At 46.2% G+C, this 19,483-nt stretch overlaps 1 protein-coding gene across 1 annotated transcript in view; it reads left to right on the top strand.

The window, feature by feature from the left end:
* The window catches only part of Lbh (limb bud and heart development), a 23,252-nt gene extending 4,732 nt beyond the window's left edge, over nucleotides 1-18,520 (top strand). Inside the window, exon 3 of the mRNA XM_005367950.2 lies at nucleotides 17,955-18,520. Coding sequence (XP_005368007.1) covers nucleotides 17,955-18,143 — 189 coding nt within the window. The 3' untranslated portion in view covers nucleotides 18,144-18,520. The remainder of the gene's footprint in view (nucleotides 1-17,954) is intronic.
* Nucleotides 18,521-19,483: the final 963 nt, after the last annotated feature.

Below are 19,483 nucleotides of genomic sequence, written 5' to 3'. Positions count from 1 at the left end.
GGCATTTTCTTAACCCTACACATCCCTGAATGCAGCCTTCCCACAGATGACATGGAGAGGGGACTGCCATACTGGGGAAAGAGGACGGAGTTGCGGCTGCAGTGGCTGGAGAAAAACAAAAGAGTCTCCGGGTTCTTGTAGTATCTGTATGTCTCCTGAGAAGAAGACCCTCAAAGACCTGCCTTATGCCTCTGTATTGAGGGCTCAGTTCCCATAGCCCCCAGAAAATCGACCTCCGTCTCCTGGGTGGGGACTACTGTCTAGTGTCCAAGTATCTTACCTGGAACTCTTAAGCACCCTTGTCAAAGATGATTTCAGAAAAGGCTCTTGGTTGTCTGGTGAAGAAAAAAGGGGAAAGTTGCAGTGTTTGGCTAAGCAGCATTTACGAGGCATTTTCTATGTTTAACCTGATGTACTTACTGGATGCAACATCCAAGGCTTGGGGCTTATGGGAACCAGCATGTCTGTGTATTTCTGGAACACATGCAGCCTGGCCAGTCTATGTGTGGGCACTGGTGAAGTGAACTTACAGAATCTGAGAGGTCGTGAAACAGGGAATCAACAAAGGCTGGACTTTGAAAGAAAATGAGAGCCTTGAGGGGCAACCCCATCTCGCACATGTAATTTTATGAAGCTTCAGATACCCCTGGGCAGCCTGTCTGTGCCAAGTGTGGGGCTCCACCGTGAACTGGTCTGGCAACTGTCAAGTGATGGGTACTCTCTGGGCCCCCACAAAACTGGTGCCATCAGATTAAAAGCTTTCCCACCAACACCCTGGGAATTGGCTGGGCCCGGCTCTTGGCTGAAGCCTGCCGCCCTGTATGCTTGGGCTCTGCTTGGAGCTGAGGGTGGGAACTCAGTGCTCTGTTCTTGGCTTCCCTCCTGAGGATAATAATAGTATGTGGCTTTTACTGAGACCTGCTTTTCCAAGGAACTGAGTAAGGGCTGAAGACATCAATCCTGTCTTGGCAGATGAAACAGAATCTCAGGCTTGTAATTTGACCTTGAAACAAGGTCATCACGTAAGTGACCCACTGGGCTTTCAAGTCCTTCCCCTACCTTCCAGACCCACCCTGAATTAAGCTTTCCTGAGTTCTCCATATTGCATATAACCATTCTTTTCAGTGTCTGTGCTTGGGGTTGAATTTTAAACTTTCATTTGATGCTGTGCTGGGTTTTCGAGATGTGGGCCCCTCATTACCTTCCCGTTAGCAGGTCTGTAGTGGCAGGGGTGCTTCACTGTCAGTTTTGTATCCTGTAGCCATTGTCCTTTCCCCACTCAGGTATCTATATGCTTACAGAGCAGGTGTTAACGGGAAGGGTCTCCTGATTTGGGAACTAGCCACTTAATACCTCTATGGTGTTCTCCGAAGGTCCTGCTGAAGCTATAGGTCCAGCCTATACCCATCTAGGCTCTGAATGCATATCTTTTTTTATCCTCTGAAGGACAGGTTAGCCCTTCTATTGTTTAGAAATTCATATCAATAATACTTTATTTTATATTTTGAGACAGGGTCTCATGTGTCCCCAGACTAGCCAAAGGTGACTTTAAACCCCTAATCCTCTTGCTTCCGACTCTCAGTGCTGACATTAGAGGCACAGTTATGCAGTGCTGGGGATCAAACCCAGGATCTCATACATGTCAGGCAAGCACTGTCCCGTCTGAGTGACATCGCCAGCCCCAAGTTCATGCCATTTGGTGAGCATGCATAGAAATCTGGAACCCGTGTCTTGTTTGTCTTCACATCCATCGGGAGAGTCATTCAAATAAGTGAAACCCACGTGGCACATTTATTTGGCAGGAATTATCACACCCCATGGGGTGGGTGAGTAAACGGTTACTAGAAAGCCTAGTACATTTAGCTCAGGTCGTAGGCGGCAGCAGGCTTTTAGAGCCATGTGGGAGGGTCTCCGTAAGGATATTTATGTCCTGAAGGGCTGAAAGTCTGTCCCCATGCGGCGTCCCTGGGTTTCCTAGTCAGTCACCAGCCTATGGGATAGGAATGTGTGCCATCCAGTGCAGACTGGACCCACTACTGTACAAATGTGATGTATAAGAATAGGTTTTTCTTTGAGGGTCTCCTCTCAAACAGACCAGGGCTATCTATTGGGGAAGGATTCTAATGATTTCTCTATGAGTTCTTAAATGGAACCCCCTTGGGGTTCATTTTAGCCTTGCCCCTAACTTCCCCTGGCACAGTGTACACAAACCATCCTTTTTTTTTTTTAATCAACATGCTTAAGTCTATACATAGCTTTGGGTACCTTCAGATTTAAACCTGTCCCTTCCTCAGCTTCTGGTCCAAGGTTTGATACCTTTATCTTGCCCTAGACGCCTTTCATTTTTATATTGTTATATTATTTATTTGTAGACAAGGTCTCTAGCTCAGGTTGGCCTAGAACTTTCTGTGGAGCTGAGGGTGACCTTGAGCTTCAGCTCCTCTTACAAGCTGTGTGACCAAGTCTGCTTCTGGGGGTGCTGGAGAGCAAACCCAGAGTCTTATACATTCTAGCCGAGCCCCTGGCCAGCCTGAGCTGCAGCCACAGCGCCTCCCGAGGCTCTTCTTTGGTTACCATCGGTGCGGTGTTCCACCTGCTCTGACTTTTGGCCATGCATGCCTGCCTTTGACATCATCTTTCAGGCAAGCACTTTGGCTTTCCCTCCCAGAAGGCCATTCTGGAAACCAGAAGGAGCAGTTTCTTCACACACCCTGCTGCTCCCGTGTCCCTCCTCCTCCCCGATGCCTTCCTTTTGATCCAGAGAGCTAAGAGCTTCCTGCATCTCCCATGGTCAAGAGAAGGACAGTGGTGGGTTGACCTTTCTTGGCACCCCTTAGTGTTTGCTTCTTGCAGGCCCAGAGCCTTAGTTGTAGCAAGGACTGAAGGACTCAAAAAGTAGATGCAAGATAGAATCCTGCAGGTCCCGCCCGCAGTCACCATCGGACTTTAAAAAGCCTCAGCTGTCCCCAGAGAGACATAAAGCTAAAATCCCAAAAGCCTGTGGCAGGAGATGGTCAGCTATAGACACGACATATGCTTGGGACTGGGGCACATCCTTTTTCTCCTCCCACTTCCCTCACAGTGCTGAGACACACAGGAGTCTATCTATCAGACTTGGAAGCGTGAGTTGTCTCCTCTGAGTGACACTGGCTCTCGCTAAGCTGACACACATCTTTGCATTGCAAAGATGTAGACTGTAGAATAGTCCAGCACCGTCCTTTTCATGTTGGAAGCTAGACGAAAAGGTCATATTCACTGTTGTGGAAAGTCCCTGGATTAGGGCCTGCAGATGGCTGAAACTGTTCCCATGGGAGCCTTCTTCTTTCCTACCCCCATGGGCACAACAGTGTATTTGTGCCCGGCTGCAGAGAGAGCCGTCTTTTTTTCCACAGCCAGCCGGCCGGCTGCACACTGAATTCACAGAGCTTCTCTCCAAAGGCCTGTGTTGGGCCCGCCCCTCCCTCTTGCAGTAGCCATGTGTTCATCATGCTGCAGGGCCAGGGCCTATGTCTTAGAGTGCTCTTTGTTCCCAGTGTCCTACAAATAGAGGCTTAATGAGAGCTGAATGATGGATGGGGCCCTTCCTCTTTCCCTTTCCTGGGCCGAGGCTATCTCTGTACCTTGGCAATCCTCGGTGAAATGTTTTAACAAGATCAGCATTTTTCTCCCAGTCAGTCCAGCCTCTTACATTGGAAAGAAAGGAGGATTGTACTGTATCGTGAAGAAAAGGGATGCATTTGGGTGGTGAATCTTGTGACTGAAGCCAAGAGCTATTCCTGGGTGTCTGGCGAACGTCCTGAGATGACCTTTCAGGCCTGAGTTTGAAATAATCCTTAGAGGATATGAAGACAGGATTTCATTCACACGGGGCTGCAGCTCGCTGGGGCTTCCTTCCTTTCCAGCCTGGTTAGGTGCAAGGCTGCCTCTGCCTGACTCTCCTCTGGCCACTTCCCGCCCCGGCAAGGATCTGTGTCAACCAGTCAAATCCTGCTTCCCACAGTTTACCCTTGGCTTGCTGCTGGCCTATCAGCCACACAAACCTAACCCAGCAACAATATCCGTCTCTGCCCAGAGTTTCTCCCAAGCAGTGAATTCCGGGAGACTGGTGCGAGTTGCTTCCACCTCCTCCCATTTGTCTTCATTTTTTATCTTGCACTAGGGCAATGTTTTTTTGTTGTTTTGGTTCTGTTTGTGGGGTTTTGTTTTGTTTTAGGTTAGGCCTTATAGTAGAAGCCTCCAACCATTCAGATAAAACTGTGTTGGCTGCTAGCTTCTTAGCCAGGGATTTTATGGGAGCCCAAGGGAAAAATGGCTCTAGATCTTTTATGTGGAGTAGTACGGACCTAGCCAGGAGAGCACCACAAACTTTGTTGCTGAGGTGTTCGGCTCCCCAGGACTTGAACTCATCTTCTGCCTTTGCGTTGGAGACCATAAAATACTTGCCCGTGACCATCCCTGTAGAGAGAGCAGGTATAAGCGCTTTCAGATCCCTTGCTCCCACTCCCGCTACCATACAGCTGAGAGAGCAGAGTGGTAGTGCTGGCGGGCTTTCTTTTTCCAGTTAGAGTGTTGTCGTTATAGGAAAATTCTTCCTTCCCTCTTTGTCAGTCATTTCCTGTTTTCACTGATCAAGTATGCATTTTGGTATTTTTATGCTTTTCAAAATTGGGTGACTGCTAGGAAACGTTCATTTTCTTTATTTTTTTTTTCTAATTTTCACACATTTACCTGGCATAGCTCATAAGTTTTTAACACTCCTGCACCTTCCACTCTCTTTTCCAGAGCTCTTCATGCACCCCAAATTTACACTTCATTCTGGTCTGAGGTTTTAAATAGCATTGGTCGCCAGCATCATGGTGCCACTACAATTTATATCCAGAATAATCTAGCTCCCTTTCTTTGTTTTATGGTCCTGGGGCCCAAAGCTAAGGCTTTATTCATGCTGAACAATTGCTTTCCTGTTTAACTACATCCCAACACTCTTTCTTACTTTTGATTTTGAGATTGGTTCTTGCTAAGTTGCCTAGGTTGGCCTTATACTCATTATGTAGCCCAGGCTAGCCTTGAACTCTCAACGGTCCTCCTGTCTCAGCCTCTCTAGTAAGCATCCATCACTACACCCTGGAAATGCTGTTATATCATGAGATTGGATGATAATTTGTTTCACTGTTGTCTTACTGTTGAAATTTTTAGGTCATATTTTTTCTCTTATATTGTGATAGTTTACATTAAATTTTTAATATAAACCTTAGTGAATAATTTATATCACTTCTTTAGTATAGTTTTACGCGTAGAATTTCTGAGTCAAAGAGCAAAATTGTGGATGGATGTATATGTGTTATCATTCTAAAGATAATATTTATTCTTCGTAGACCGTAGCAAAGTAGACTTAGACCAAAGAGGCAAGACCTAGTCACATTCCTATCATTGAAATATTTTGGTGTGTTTACTTTCAACAGTTTTCTGTGCACATTTTTCAATGCGTGGCAAATCCTTTTCCATTTAATCTAATGCTGTGGCTGTCTTCGTTCTTGTCACGTGGCTTTCTTTGTAAAACAGTACTTCACTCTGTACGTACCACTTCTTGCTGGATGTCTAGGCTGTGGCATCTTTTGTTCTTAGGATGACTCCTGCTCGGGACATCATTTGATGTAAATCTCTGTGCAACCCAAAATTGTTTCTTTGGAATAAGTTCCTAGAAAAAGAACTACCAATCCAAAGAGAGCCAACAACATTAAGCCTCTTAATTATATCACACCTTAAGAACAGAATGTATAAATGAGTTTATCAAGATGTAATTTTTCAGCATTGATAGTTCAAACAAATGGCAGCATCTCTGGTTTGTAGCATCTACAGAGATGGGATAATGGTGGAGCCCGGAGAAGAAGGCAGAAGGCATATTATTATTTTGATATATTCTGATGTTGTAAATCTTCCTGTAGTTTAATTATTTATCACATACATTATAACTAATGATGCTTAGCTAACATTTAGCCAGCATTGGAAAAATAGCTAGTAATCATATTCTTGACCCACAGCTAACACAAGAGATATTTTCTAGATTGTACAGGCTAGTCATTGTTCTTAGTTAGGATTTCTATGGCTGTGAAGAGAGCCATGACCATGGCAAGTCTTATAAAGGAAAATGTTTAACTGAGGTGGCATCTTCCAGTTTAGAGGTTCAGTCGATTATCATCACAGCAGGGAACATAGCAGCATAGAGACAGACAAGTTGCTGGCTACATCTTGATTAGAAGACGACAGGAAGTTGACTGCTTCACTGGGCATGACTTGAGCATATATGAGACCCACCCCACAGTGACACGTCCTCCAACAAAGCCATACTTTCTAACAGTGCCACTCTCTATGAGCTCATGGGGACCCATAATGTTCAAACTACCAGATTCCCCTAGTGACAACGAAGCACCATGTAACCTTGAAAGACCAGTGCAATCGTACAGACCCACGAAGTTTGGCCAAAGGCATCCTTAGTGTTAAGAACCATTTTGGGGTCTCTGGGTTTGTCTCATGGCAAGTTCTTGGTTAACAAAACTTTGCTTCTCTGGATGTTAGAATAGACAATGCTTAGAAGTAGATCTAAATTTAATGGGCGCTTTCCATCTACCCAGCAAGTTTGCAAGGCTTCTCATGCATATAAGCAAAGTAGGCCAGTGTTCAAGTAGGGTCCAGTGCTCCTGTTGGTTTATGAAATCGTCAGTGCTTTCCATGGCGCTGCCTACGGCACACACTAGTTCTCTATTTCTGTGGTAATAGTGTTTGATTTTTAAGCAAGTATATTTTAAACAAGCGAGTAAAACAGGAGCATGACACTTACACGGATATAACAGAAAAACGAGGTGTTGATGGGAGGCTGGCAGACACTTGCTCCCCTGAGTGGGAAATTCTGCAATGGCTCTTTAGGGGGTCATTGTTGGGGAATATTATTCTAAGGTGTGTTACTTTTGTTTATGTTGCATTTGTTTAATTCTGTGAAGCTGTGTTACTGTGCCTGTCTAAAACACCTGATGGACTAATAGAGTTGAAGGGCCAGTGGCGAGGCAGGAGGGAGGAATAGGCGAGGCTGGCAGGCAGAAAGGATAAATATGAGGAGAAATCTGGGAGAGAAGGGATAGGAGAATGAGAGAGAAAGGAGGACTGTCCAGCTACGCAGCTGCACAGCCAGACACGGAGCAAGAAGGAAAGCAAAGGTATGCAGGAGTAGAGAAAGATATAAGCCCAAGGCCAAAGATAGATGGAGTAATTTAAGTTAAGAAAAGCTGGCAAGAAACAAGCCCAGCTAAAGCCAGGCATTCATGACTAAGAATAAGCCTCCTTGTGTGATTTATTTGGGAGCTGGGTGGCAGGTTCCCCCCAAAAGTCTAAAGAGTAAAACAGTTGACTACAGGCCCTCACTGGAACCGGCCCTCACTGGAACTGACCGTAAAGGAATTTGTTTCCTTCAGAAGTAGAGCATCCTCTTTGGCAGAAGCACTATGACACTGTCTGCTCAGTTATGGTTTCTGTCTTCCTTTGTTAGTTACCCCCCTGAAATATGATTCACTGCCTCCAGGTGCTTCCTGGCTGTTTCCCCCCGCACTTTAGTGTTAGAGGGGTTCACGCCAAACCACTTCTCAATGATGCCCTGTATGACCACTTCGTATCTTATAAAGTAATAAGACAGAAAGGCAGCTGCCCCAAGGGCCCGCAGAAACTCTCCAGGGAACATGAAAAACGGGGAGGGGGTCTAAGGAAATCTACGCCCTCACCTTTAGCTTCCTTCGGTGGCTTTGTACGAATTACCGTTCTGAGGGAATCTTTACTGGCTGCCTTTCCCCACCTTTCTGTCCAGATTGTCTGTCTGTCTCTTTACAAGGGAGCCATGGGCTAGAAATTTTCAGGGCATTAGAGAAATGGACCATTCAAAACAATGTGTCCAGGTAGTCCCCTCACTTCACAGTGAGAAACTTATCCAATAAAAATTAACCTCTGTATTCAATAATTACTTGTGATATGTTTATTGAGTGGTTGGAGACTAATAGCCACATCAAGCCAATATAGAAAACTTGAATTTTTAAAACCTTAAGGTCACTGGACTTTTTAAAATGTCAACCTATATGCATAATAGATCTTTTGTTGAGGGGAAGTATGCAAAACCCAGTGGCTAAAGCCTTGAAAACATCAAAAGATATTAAGAAAATATCCAGTCGGGTGTGGTGGTGCAGGGCTGTAATCTTAGCTCATACAAGAATGTGGCAGGAAGGTCATGAGTTGGAGGCAAGCCTAGGGTACACTGTGAGTCCAGGCTAGCCTGGGCTACATACATGAAACACTGTCTAATGTAAAAAGTAAAACAAAACAAGAGTAAATCCCATTTAGAAACTGACTAGAAATCCAGTCTCAAATAGAAAAAGGGTTATTATAAGGTTGACTCTGGAGCTTACTAATAAGTATTTTAGTAGAAAATGGTTGATATCAGATTGCTATAGTTCTCATAATACACTTGAGTATAGTTTTGTTTTCTGTTTGTTTTTGCTTGTCTATTTTGTTTTGTTTGATGGCAAGGTCTCATCTCACTATGCAGCCCAGACATACTGGGCTGTGGCTCGGTACAAAGCTCAGGTTAGCTTTGAACTCTTGATAATCCCCCTTGCCTCAGCTTTCTGAGTGCTGCACGTATAAGCCTGCACTGCTGTGCTGAGCCTAACCCTGAGACGAGTTAAAAGAGTGGTGTGTACATCCTGGTTTAATGCGTTAGCATTTATGATCTAGTGGGAGTGTTTGGGCGTGGAAGCGGAGGTGCAGTTGTTCAAAATTCTTCCAGTGATTATGTCAACAAAGAGGTGTACATACCCCCACACCCTCTTACCCCTCCCTCCCAGGATAGGAACTGTGGTTCTGCAGCATCTGGACGAGGGGTAAATTTGACATTGGACTACTTATCTGGACATGAATCCTCCTTTGAAGTCACATGGCATTGGGATACCCAAGGGGTCCTTTGGGCACCACTAGGAACACAGAGCTCAGACCCCCTCAGCTCGGAGGAGTTAAGGACATCTGGACAATGGTCCTCTATTTTCAGGTTTGTGTTGTCTGTGCTGTGGGCCTCAGCAAGAATTAATCTCATTTAATTTTGTTGGGCAGATAAATGCTGACATGAAGTCGTCCTGCTAGTAGATCTCCACAGAGGACTGAAAAGCTTTGCTCTCTGGCCCCCACATTTGAAAGCACCCTTGATGCTCTACTCAACTCTTTCCCAGTGTTAAAATATATATTGTCTTCATCCTTGATTTCCCTGGCCATCTTTCTGGGAATGTTTTTTTCTCTCTAGGCCAATGGTTCTAAACTTGGGTTTCAGTTTATACTTCTTTGAAAAAACAATGTGTGAACTTTTGTTTATGTGTGTTATGTCTTTATTGTTTCAGCAATTAAAGGGATTTTTTTCAATTTTTACTCATTAGTTTATTTAGAAAAACAACAAAGCGATTATATGTTGATATAAATAATAGTTTTTTAGAATACAACTCTATTTTCTAAAACAGAAAAATCTTAGAAGAAAAGCATTGTTTTTACATTTTTAAATCTCTCTTATGTCTGGTCAGAGGAAAGATGGTGAGATTCTCATGTGTGCTTCCCATGAGTATAAATTTGTCGCAATATGTATTGGTTGAAGAAAATGAATAAAATCTGGCTTATACAGATTATGCAGTTAGGAATAGGAGACATATTTTTACATCTCTTCCAGATTGTTTTTGGTACACTTTTTTCCTTTCCTTTCCATTTCTTCCCCTCCTTTTTCATTCTCTTCTCTCCTTTCCCCTCCTCTCCTTCCCCCTCTCCTTCACCCCTGACATTGTTTTGAGACAAGACCTCACGTGACCCTAGGTTGGAGAACTTGTTCAGTAGCAGAAGATGACCTTGAATTTCAAATCTTCCTTGCCACCAACTCTCAAGGGCTAGGATTACGTGTGGCAACAAGTCATAGTTTTTTTTTTCTTAATTATATATTCTTATTTTATGTGCATTGGTGTTTTGCTATGGGTGTTGGGGCCCCTGGAACTGGAGTTACAGACAGTTGTGAGCTGCCATGTGGTTTCTGGGAATTGAATCCAGGTCCTCCGGAAGAACATCCAAGTGCTCTTTACCACCAAGCTCTCTCTCTAGCCCCTAAGTGGGAGTTTCTTAAATGTGATGTGTTTAGTGATGAAACCTTATGACTGAACTTTTTGTGCTCTGACATTAAATTTTATTAGTCTGGCTTGTACCTTGCTCGGTTCTTTTCCCCATGTTCAGTTTTGTAGTGTACTACACTGATCATTTGGACATAAATTATTCAGATCTTCCAAATGGTGACACAGTTCGTTGTGCCATATCAAATTTATTGCAATGTCGCATTGTGCAATGTCAAAAAAATAACATATTTGTTAATATCACTGCTGGCCTCATCAGAAAGCTAGCAAGTATTAGGAGTTATCAAGCTCTTGGCAGCTGATAGAAATTTCCCAAAATTCTAATTTGCACTTGAGAGTTCTATATTTTATCATTGGTGATAGATACCATCAGTCATTTCCTTGGACACTACAGATCACTTTTCATTATTGAGAACTCGTCCATGTTTTTTCAGTTGTTTTTCAAGTACAGTGGTGGCCATTGGAAAAGTGGCTAGTTTAGCTGGCAACTCAACCACATGAGAGCTTTTATTAGGGGTAACCCGGGTACTGTGGTAAGCGGCAGAAATGCTATACTTTAATTTGGCGTTTCACCATCCTAAATATGGAAGCATGATTGAGAGTCAGTGTCTGGTGAGTATGAAGAACATGAAGGGTTGTTATTTTGTTGTTGTTTGTCTTTGTTCTAAACATGTGAGGTGAGAGCGGGTAAGTGATGGCAAGTACAAATTTCTGGCTGTACTTGTGAAGGTGCCAGCAGTTTCAGGAACTGTGGCTTTTTATATCATTAGTGTAAGTGTCAACACGGGGTAAAAAGCAAGTGGAATCTGCACAGTATTGAAAATATTTTCTCCCCATCTGTGCTTCTTCCCTGAAAGGATCTTGGAAGCAGCTTCTCTGGACAGAATAGAGTGTGGCTGAGCAGAGCAGCAGGGCTCTCAGCTAGTTCCTGTTGGGGGGTACCCTTTGGATGGTACCCTTAAAGGTGGGCCATTAGCAGAGGAAAGCAAGTGGACATGGTACTGTGTGGCACAAGTGGTACCGAGTGAAACCGGCAAAGGTCACGAGGCAGGATAGCAGAGTTGTCGCGGGAGATCTGAAAGAGAGCTTCCACTGCATTTCAAAGCTGTAGGGTTTAAGAAGCATAGTCCAGACCAGGATGCCAGGGCTAAAGACGCAAGACTTTTGTCTCTCACATGGAGAAGGAAGGGATGGTTGAGATGGCAGCTGGGCCAGTCTGGACTTTCTGAGAAAAGAGACGTAGTCATGGGACATATGCGTTGTGCTGACGGAGGAGGTGGGGGATAGGAACTGGGAAGATTGGGCAGGAGGTCATCTTCTTTCAAGGGGTAATGATAATACACACATTTGATAAGATATAAATATTTGAAGTCATCTACGCCACAGAGAACTTTGTGGAAATTCTCTAATAGGTTTCTGGGTCCAGCATTATCAGGAGCTATTAGTACTAATTAATTGGAATTTGGAACCCCCGACTTGGAAGATGGGTGTGTGTTTTAGAGATGTTTATGAAAGATGGTGTTTATCCCAAGGATTTCCTTTTTTTCCTTCCAGTTTCAAGGCTTAGGCACTTAAGCATCTTTGATCCAAAGGAAGGAGGTTCAGGGTTGTTCTAAAGGCAAGTGTCTGCTCAAGTGCCCTGAAGGATTGGGAGCACCAGGGAAGAACAGAGAGGGGTAAGGGAGATGTCCTGTAGCCTTGTTTTCAGAGAAAAGTTGAGATGTGAGGTGGGAATTACAAAACTGAATAACAGTTAGGTTTCCCAGAACCCCCTCTGTAACCCTATGACCCTGAAAATCCCTGTGTGTTCCCCGGTCACTTGCTACATTCAAAAGCCAATAAGATGATAATAGTGCTAACAACATGATAAGATAGCCGGAGGTCAGATTTCAAAGACTATAGTTCTTGCCATGATACATAGCTTAAGGACCAAAGAGCAGGGTATGTTGTTCATCTGAATTAGCTGCAGCTCATTTATTCCAGCAAGATGCTGGGCAAGACCAGCCCCTCCTAAGAAGGAATAAACACACGAGGCAAATCCATGGTTGTTCTCTAGGAAAACTAAGAATTCCAGGCTTTGGGAATCTAGGGTTCAGGAGGTATCTGACTTTTATGGGTGAAGACCCCTGGAGTAGACCCAGGGAGGAGGGCCGGGGGCTTTCCAGGGCTTCCATGGAGAGAGAAGGGTTTGGTCAAGAGAGTGGTTTCCATTCCAGCTGTCCTAATCCATGTCATGGGGAAGCCAGAGGCTCTGGGAGAGAGGCAGTGTCATCACAGGTCTTTCTCAAAAGAGCCTGGTCTGAGATTTTTGAGTACAAACCTGGAGTGTAGTACATTTGCTCCTGTCCCAAGCTACAGTTGTTGGCTTTCCAGGCCCTTGCTCGGAATGCTCCTGGGGGACCCTTGCTCTACTTACTAAGGGCAAGCATTAGCAATGCTAGAGTTAAGAGTTTCCCCAGCGTGTTCACACATACCCAGGTTTGATGCTCTCTTAAGCCCCATAAGATCAGCATTAGTAGACATCCAAATTTATAGAGGGGAGAGAGGAAGGAGCTGGCTGTGCAACAGGACCCTGCACCAACCCTGGTAATCCTGAGGAATGCAAACCACTTCCTCTCTTTATTCAAGGGACTCAGAGGAACTAGAGGGACCCAATCAAAGTCACAGAGATATTAAGAGTTAGGGGCCGGGTAAAAGCCAAACTTTTTGAACCCCTGGTCCACCTGAAGAACAGTGATTCTTTTCCATAGTTGGCTTGGGATTGGTTCTTTGTTGCTCTCTGCAAATGGAGAGGGTGAAGGGTTACTGTGTGGTTTTGTGCACAGTGCCTTGGGGACTTAGCCTGACTATTTCTCCCAGGCTTTCTGCCTTCCTCCCCACCCCAGCTTCTTCTGCCCTCTGCTCCTCCCCAGCAAAGAGGAGCAGGGTATCTGGGGCTGCCCATGTCTCAGCTTGCATAGCTGGTAATTAGTCCTTTGTGTCCAGCTAGGCACCTTTCATCCACCCCACCTGCTGGTGTCTGCTTTCCCCATTAGCATCTCCCAGCTCCTTGCTGAGCTCTCCACCCTCTCTGTGGCCAGATCATCTTGTTTGTCGAGATGATGGCCATGCAGTGCATCGACAGGGAAGGGCCACAAAGACGAGACTTGCTCACATTTTCCATAGTAGGTGCCAGGCGACTCTTTCTTATCCCCACCCCAGAGGCAGCTAGGTTTAGGTCACCTGGCTTAAAGGCAGACAGCTGATAGCTAGGCCTCCAAATTTGGGGCCTTTGGAGGCCTAGTTTTGTCTTTCAGTTCCTCTCTGTTCGTGAAATGGGAGCTGGCTCACCAGCAACTCTCTCGCCCCAGCAAAAGGCTCCTGATGAGTTCGTGGTCTCTAGAAACCTGGCCACAGCCCCAAAGTTCTCAGCTCCGAGGCCACTAGTATTGGTCAGCCAATCCAGCAGCCCCAGTCTTCCTTAAAACCCTGTTTTCATTGTCCTCATAGTTAGGTAGCTGGAGCACAGTTGCTGTTTGAATTTTTATTAAATTTGTGTTTATGTGAGTCACATGTAAAATCTGGCCACCTTTCAGGGCTCATTTAGCCGCCCGTGACTAGTGAACACTGGACCGAGCAGCACGGAAAGCATTTTCATTATAGCAGAGCATCCTTTTGGACTCCACAGCTTTCACAGCCAGACATGCCAGTCTGCTGGCGTCTACATTACCAAGACCACGTCCTGGGACATCCTAAAGCTTCCTTTGCTTTTCAGTGCGGTTGAACCTTCTCCCGTTCTCAAAGTGCAGGGACCCATTGTGAAGAGGGGGCACCTGGCAAGGGGTACCTCTGCAGAGGTGTCCTCCGTGAAATTCACGTGCATATGGGACTCAAGATGTTCTTGGTGTATGGGTGACTGACAAGATTCCATTCCGTCTGTGTAGGTGGGAACTTGGTGCTCACCTATTCTGTTCCTGCCGTTCTCCTGGGCATCTCCAGGTGACAGCTGGTTGTGGAGGGCAGTGGTGGCAGAAACAGGAAGGGATAGAGCTGAAGAAAGTGCAGTTGGCATCTGGATGCCTCTAGATTAGTCCTGTTGTGGGTGAGGGTAGGTGCCTCCCATATCTCTTTCTGAAGAGCGTTGACTGTAGGGGGATTTTTCCAGTTGTTTGTTTGTTTTCCTCCCAGAGAGAAGACAGGGCACTTTGGACTTGAAGTTTCTGGAACAGGGGCATTTCTTTTGTTCTCTTCCAGGTTCTGCCAGGCAGCCCAGTGTGCAGGACGCTGTTCGCCTGCTGCCCCAGCCGTACCTGTCATGTGCTTGGCAAATTGAACGAGAATTCTTTCTTTTTCTTCTTTTTTCCATTGCCTTCCCCACCCCATCAAATTGTAGGTGTGACCTCTCATTTTTCTGCTGCCTAGATGATTAAAAACCATGACTTAGTGGAAAAATGCTGACCTCCTCAGGGTCAGCCTCTTAAGCAGCTGTCGGAGATAAGATTGTGCTGGCAAAAGGCTCAGAAACACTCTGCAAGGCTTTCTGTCTTTTCCCGAAGCTGTTCTGGTGCAGGATGTGTTTTTTGTGGTTGCTTAGTTTTGGAGAGAGATATAGTTTCTAGAGGCACAAATTTGTGTGATCTGATAATAAAACAAAATCTCTGATGGCAGAGTTAGAGTAATTATGAGAGTGATTTTTACAAATACAAGCTTTGTGAAAATATTTTTTTTTTCCTGAGCCTGGCCAGTGGTAGTACACACAGGCAGAAGCAGGCAGGTCTCTGGGAGTTCGAGGCCAGGCTGGTCTACAGACAGGACAGGCTCTGAAACTACACAGAGAAACACTCTCTCACAAAAGCAAAACCAAACCAACACACACACACACACACACACACACACACACACACACACACACACCCCTTTTAACGTTTCTTGCTTCGAGGAGCTCACAGTGCAGAAGCCTTTAGCAACTACTGTAATGTCGGCTGTGGGATGCTCGGATCACCCCCACAAGGACTTATGGACCTGACTGTGGAGCTCTTGCTGTGAAAAGCATTGATTGTTATTATTTTCATGACTGTGTTCGTCGTGTTGCTTCACGCTCGGGAGTAGATACCAACTCTAGACCTGTGGAAATCATTGCAAAGAAGGCATTAGGATTTGAGTTTTGCTTCGGTCTTCCAAGAATTGTATCACTTCTGTATTTATTACCTTGGACCCACCAAGTGTGATGAGAAGGCCACTTCATTTCTCTGGAGGAGAAATTGAGGTGGGAGCTTGAGAGGACCTGGAAGGGGTCACGCAGCTGATGACAAGGGTCTATAATAAGGATCCAGATCCCGTGGCTCAACCCAGTATCCTCAAAGGGGTTCTTTACTCAAGTCCTGTAGTTATCTGATTTCTAGGAATGTGGCCTGCACTTCTAGCTCTAGGGGTCTACCACTACCTACTTCATACCGTCCTTATGAAGACAGAGGTCCTGCTCAGCAACGGCCTCCTCCATTATCAACATCACCCTTCCAGCTTGTAGTAGGATCTGCTGTTCTGCTGCTGCCCGGGCTGCCTCTAGTCCTTTCTGTTATTCGGTGTCTTGAGTGATCGTTAGAATCAGGGTTCTCACGTCTCCCGGCCATGCCACAAGCTGTCCTGTGGAAGGTAGAAGGTTGGTCCAGAGGCTTCCTTTTAGCTCCCACAGCTGCATCTCAGGTCCAGAAGGATGAGAGTCTAGACTGGGAAAACTTGGGGCTTCTGTTTATTGGACAGTCATCCCTGTCCATGAACTGGAGCCTTCCTCAGCCAATGGGATAGTAGGAATCTGAGTCTGACTTGCTTCGCTCACCTTTCCCTCTGGAAATCTGAAGTGATAAGATGGACCCAGGTGTATCCTACTTAAGGATGAGCTTTGAATCCTGGTTTGGCCTTGTGGCCTTCAGAGTCCCAGGCTCTTGCCTAAGCTGGCAGTGATGTCTCCGTGAAGGCACAGATATCGGTAGAGCTTTGCAAAACGAAGCCTGCTTTCCGCTCACTGGAAAGTGCCTACATCCCCCCACAGAGCTCATGCTTGGAAGGGTCCTAATGGCCTCACCCCCCAGGATGGGCTCAGCTCCATAGAAGTGAGCAACACCCCCCCCCCAGTCAAAGCCTAGCTGACCTGCTCTCCACCCACACTTGTCGTTGTGAATGCTCCGCAAAGTCCAAGGGCAAACATCTGAGTGGGTGGCTTAACAGGAGCCGGTGGTCAGCTTTCCTACCTGAACTGCGTGGGTCCAGCCTCTCCCTGGTTTGTTTTCCTTCTGGCTGCTATTAGGATACTTTTTACGAGCCCTTTTAAGTCTTTAATGATGCGTGTTCCTGCCGCTGGCTTAAGGTTTAATCCCAAGCAATAGGCCTTTATTGGATAAATGGTTAATAATCACTGGTCTGAGGGGATTGAGACGCTTTGTGAGGCCTGCGATTCTCAGAAGGCCCACGTGGCCTGTGACAGGATCTGAGTGTGTGTAGGGAGATCAGACACTCCAGGAGTTCTGCAGAACTGGGGAGGCGGCCTAAGTATCTCTTCATACAGCAAAAGCCAGCAGCTTCCCTGCATTTTTCCAAACTCCAAATATCTCTTTCCATCCACTTGAGTTCGATGCAAACAGACTGTGTGACCTTCAGTGAAGACTCCTTTTCCCCTAGGGGCCTGGGTTTCCTGTCTGTCAGACAGAGGAGGGAGGGAGGAGATGACCTTGAAGGTGCCAAGTATCAGTGATCTGGTGAGCCCCAGATTTCCCAGGCCAAAGCTCCTCTCTCTTTGGGTGTGTCACTGAGGGTTATGAATGGCAAGGGACCAGCAGGCCAGAGGATTAAGTGCTTAGCTACTGGGCAGAGAATTGGGTCAGCTGGAGTCACAGGGCAGTATTGCAAAGGGAAGCCAAGCTTGGCTCTTAGTTTTATAGCCTGGCTCAGTGTTTCGGTCGGCACTGGACAGAACCCATAGTGGGCATTAATAAGCGGTGCCTCTTTCACGGGACTCTGGAAGGAGAGGCGAATCCTCCAGGTGTGCAACTGGCAAGAAGCCAGGGTTGCTCACAGGTGAAAAAAAGGGAAGGCTCCAAGAATTCTGTTCCCAGCTAGCTTGTGACTAGAGGCCTTGCCTTGATCTGAGTTTGGCTTGGACGTGACAGTTTCAATAAGATCCATAGGGGCCGGTGATGCCGGAGTGTGGGAGCAAGCACACCTGAGCTTGCGTCTTCGTTAATGTCAGACTAGAACATGAGGAGCACTTGGTTTTGACTGTGTCAGTTTGAAATGATGAAGAGCCCGGTTGTTTGTTTCTTCTCGGCACCGGTAATTACTCTGGCAGGAGCGTGATGTTTTCACATCCGTTGTATGATGTGGACTGCAGGCATAAAATGCTTGTTCCGAAGAGAGGCCTTACTGTGAAGACATGATTTTCTGTTCTTTTATCTAGCAGGAAAGCACTACAGCAGAGTTACACCCACCCTTTTGTTCAGTCTTATGGGCCACAAATTTTTAGCTTCAGGATTAGAAGAAATGTCTGGCTTTGGAATAATTTTCCCTAGAACGTACTCCCCTGGTTCCTTTCTTACACCCACAGTGTCTAGAAGGCAGAACATAATCCTTGGAAGATGGCCAGTGCGCTCTCTCTCTGTCTGTCTCTCTCTGTCTCTCTCTCTCTCTCTCTGTCTCTCTGTGTGTGTGTGTGTGTGTGTATGTAAGGAAAGAGCCAAGCTTCTCTTTTCAGATACATATGTGACCCGATGTCTGTTTTGCTCTTTAAAATTTCAGATCTTTCCCGACCCATCGGACTTTGACCGATGCTGCAAACTGAAGGACCGGCTGCCCTCCATCGTGGTGGAACCCACAGAGGGGGAGGTGGAGAGCGGGGAGCTCCGGTGGCCCCCTGAGGAATTCCTGGTCCAGGAGGATGAGCAAGACAACTGCGAAGAGACAGGGAAAGAGAAGAAAGAACAGTAGAGTCCCGAGGGCTCACCTGGGTCGTGCGAGCCAGAGTACCTGAACTGTTTTTCCCATCACGATGGAAGAAGAGAGTGAGCCACAATCATTCTGAAAAATGTCAAACGAGGCTTCCGTTTTGCACCTGAAAATCTCCGAGTCGGTTTTCTTTTGTCTTTTTTTTTTTTTTTAATTCGTTGAGCAATGGAGCCCTCTGACAACTTGCAAGGCTGAGAAAGGAAGCTGCTGAAAACAGGGGTGTGGGTGGGGGTATGGGAAAGGGGTGCTGCTCAAGATCCCTATCTGAACTCTAGTGCCAGAGGCAGTGTGTGTGTGGTGGTGGGGGTTCTGGCTGAGGGAGGGAGGTGAGCACATGAGCAAGAAACATTTTGGGTTAAGAAAAAAAGTGAAAACAAAACAAAACAAACCCCACATTTTTTAAAGAGAACTACAGCCAGTAAGTGCTTAACAGCATTTGCTCTGGCTGCCGGGGCATCTGACAACCAAGTTTTCATCTCCAGTTGCTACTCACCTCCACTAACCTTTGCTTTCATTTCAAGCCTGTTGGCTACCCACAGAGAAACGGGGCCAGGACAAACCGCCTATGAGCCTATGAAGTCAGCTGGGGGGCTCCACAGGAAAGGAAGCGTCCCCCTGTCCTTCCCGCAGACTCTGCCCCAGCTGCTTCAGGTTCTCAGCCCCCAGGGACCTGGAGGCTTGTAAGGGATAGTACTTTTGAGTTTTTCTTCCTATTTAGCTTTTTTGCCTCCTAATACATTGGGGGAATAGTCAGAGCACTTCTAGCCCTTATGGAACATCCCAAGGCTGCAGCCTGAACACGGAGTGCCTCCCTCCACTGGGGGTCTCCTAAGAACTCTTACCAAGTCCTCATGGAGCAGAATGGTAGAAGACTCAGCTCCCCTAGGCCTGCTTTTCTGTCTCCTTTGGTCACAGCAGTCAAGGGGATGGTCCCTAGCTCTGCTATGAACTATCACCCATCTGACCTGCAGCACCACTTCAACGGGGTTTCCAGCCTGACTTCTGGTGGGAGGTAAAAGCAGAGTGTGTTTTCCTGGTTGGATGGTTGGCTAGTGGGGGCTTTCATGATGCTGATAGATTAGCTGAAACTCCCATGTGGTACCGGATTTCCCATGGAGTGGTTTTTACCCTGGGGTCACTGCTGCTCCCTGTGTTACACCTGAATACAAGTTGGGGGAAGGTATGGGGTGACCTGGGATATCCTTGTGGAATAGCAGCCTTTATCCCTTTCCCAACTCACCTGTTTCTGGCAAGGGTAGCAGTTGCATGGGGGAAATTAACATCTGGACTCAGCCTCTGATCATAGCTCAGAACCTTCTGGA

The sequence above is a fragment of the Microtus ochrogaster genome, unplaced genomic scaffold (genome assembly GCF_000317375.1).
Source record: "Microtus ochrogaster isolate Prairie Vole_2 unplaced genomic scaffold, MicOch1.0 UNK26, whole genome shotgun sequence".
NCBI lineage: Eukaryota > Metazoa > Chordata > Mammalia > Rodentia > Cricetidae > Microtus > Microtus ochrogaster.
Note: the sequence above shows the minus strand (reverse complement) of the source record. Positions and strands in the feature narration are given on the sequence as shown.